Source organism: Trichomycterus rosablanca, chromosome 2 (assembly GCF_030014385.1).
Source record: "Trichomycterus rosablanca isolate fTriRos1 chromosome 2, fTriRos1.hap1, whole genome shotgun sequence".
In the NCBI taxonomy this organism is placed as follows: Eukaryota; Metazoa; Chordata; class Actinopteri; order Siluriformes; family Trichomycteridae; genus Trichomycterus; species Trichomycterus rosablanca.
The window spans coordinates 34,599,704-34,601,646 of NC_085989.1; the positions used below are offsets into that span (position 1 = coordinate 34,599,704).

Sequence of the window (1,943 nt, forward strand, 5' to 3'; positions counted from 1 at the left end):
AAGGTGGCTCAGTGGGTAGCACTGTTGCCTCACAGCAAGAAGGTCCTGGGTTCGATCCCCAGGTGGGGCGGTCCAGGTCCTTTCTGTGTGAAGTTTGCATGTTCTCCCCGTGTCTGCGTGGGTTTTCTCCGGGAGCTCCAGTTTCCTCCCACAGTCCAAAGACATGCAAGTAAGGTGAATTAGAGATACTAAATTGTCCATGACTGTGTTTGACATTAAAACTTGTGAACTGATGAATCATGTGTAATGAGTAACTACCGTTCCTGTAATGAATGTAACCAAAGTGTGTAAAACATGACTTTAAAATCCTAAATATATAAATAATATTCATAAGTATTCATATCCTTTGCTGTGGCATGCCATATTGTGTTCAGTTGCATCATTTGCTGTAGTTATTCCTAAGGTGTTTCTAGAACCCACCCGGGTTCACCCAACATCTCTTTTATGTCTGCTCTAACATGTAAATGCAAATAAAAATGCAACTGAAATAATTCTTTCACTAACAGTTTGTGAATTTCTCATCTGTTTGGATCTTTTTTAATAATAGATGGAGAACTGAGCAGCTTGAATCAAATGGCTGAGCTGAAGGTCCTCTACCCTGCTCCTGTAAATAACCATCTTGTTAACAGAGACCTCGAGTGGACTGTCCATCATGAACTAAGTTATTATTCAGTGTGCCCTGATGAACAGATGTTTTTAATTGATACAGAGCTTGAGGGACACGTTGAAGTAAACAAATCAGCACTACGGGCAGCGCCTTTTCTCAACCACCAGTGGGAGGCTGAGGAGGAAGTTCTTGTATGTCACGATATGGAGATTAAACCCCAATCTAAATGCATGGAAGATGTCCACGGATGTCTACAAGCACCAGAGACTAACTATGACCACACTAGTGATCTGCCCAAGGATCTATCAATGCTTTCCGACAATAATCCAACTCCAGATCCAGAGAAATCTGTGGATTACGGCTTTATAAGTGCTGTTACGTTTTTGTTGACTGGGATCACTTTGGTGGTCATTTCTTACACCATCCCTCAGGACATAAAAGTGAACCCGGACAGTGTCTCAGCAAGGGAAATGGAGCGGCTGATGCGTGAAAATGCACGAGTTAGTGCACACCTGGACAGATGTGTGATTGCAGGTTTGTGTCTCCTTACCTTAGGTGGCGTGCTGCTGTCCACCTTACTGATGATCTCCTTGTACAAGGGTGAGATGGACAGGAGGCGGGCTTTTGCATGTTCCAAACACTCAACCAAATTTTATGGGTCTGTTAATTTTAACCATGGTGTTCCATCACATTTGTCTGTAGACGAGGATGATACATTCACAGAGGTATCAAGCTGAAACATGAATTTCTGATACTGAGCATAATTGATATAGTCTAGGTTAAATGTATGGTTTCCACCTAGTCTAAATGACATACATAAATGTTGCTGTAAATGTCCATTCATTCATTGTCTATATTACCAAAACGGAGGGTCTGATTCATTGAACAAAAGGCAGAAAACAACACGGACATGTCATTTTGACTGCTTAAGTAGCCATAATGGATTAATTAAAATCTCTTTTGATTCTGTGATTGTTTAATTGTTTCATGGTACTGCTTAAAATGATTGTTCTTACATTTACATTTATGGCATTTAGAGGGTACTTTCAGTACTTAATGTAAGGTAGTAGTAAATATTTTAATCAAGTACCTTGAAAGCATTTTCCAGTGTATTTTTTGTACACAAGCTACAAGATAATGTTGCTCACAAGCAAGTATAGCTCAAAACTCTTGCATTCTGCAAACTGCATGCATCAAAGCTTGGTTACACCAGGCTGTTTTATATCAATTTTATTGAGAATTATGAGATTAAGTAATTCCTGAATAGAATTTTCCTGATCCAGAAAGAATGGCTAAAATTGTACATCAGTTAAAATTTATTGAACTATGACCTGAA

General features: G+C 39.5%; 1 protein-coding gene across 1 annotated transcript; it reads left to right on the forward strand.

Annotated features, from left to right (window-relative positions):
- Positions 1 to 573: 573 nt before the first annotated feature.
- Positions 574 to 1,430, forward strand: LOC134309147 (transmembrane protein 74). Its single transcript, XM_062990781.1, has one exon. The coding sequence runs from the start codon at positions 574 to 576 to the stop codon at positions 1,342 to 1,344; it is 771 nt and encodes a 256-aa protein (XP_062846851.1). The 3' UTR covers positions 1,345 to 1,430.
- Positions 1,431 to 1,943: the final 513 nt, after the last annotated feature.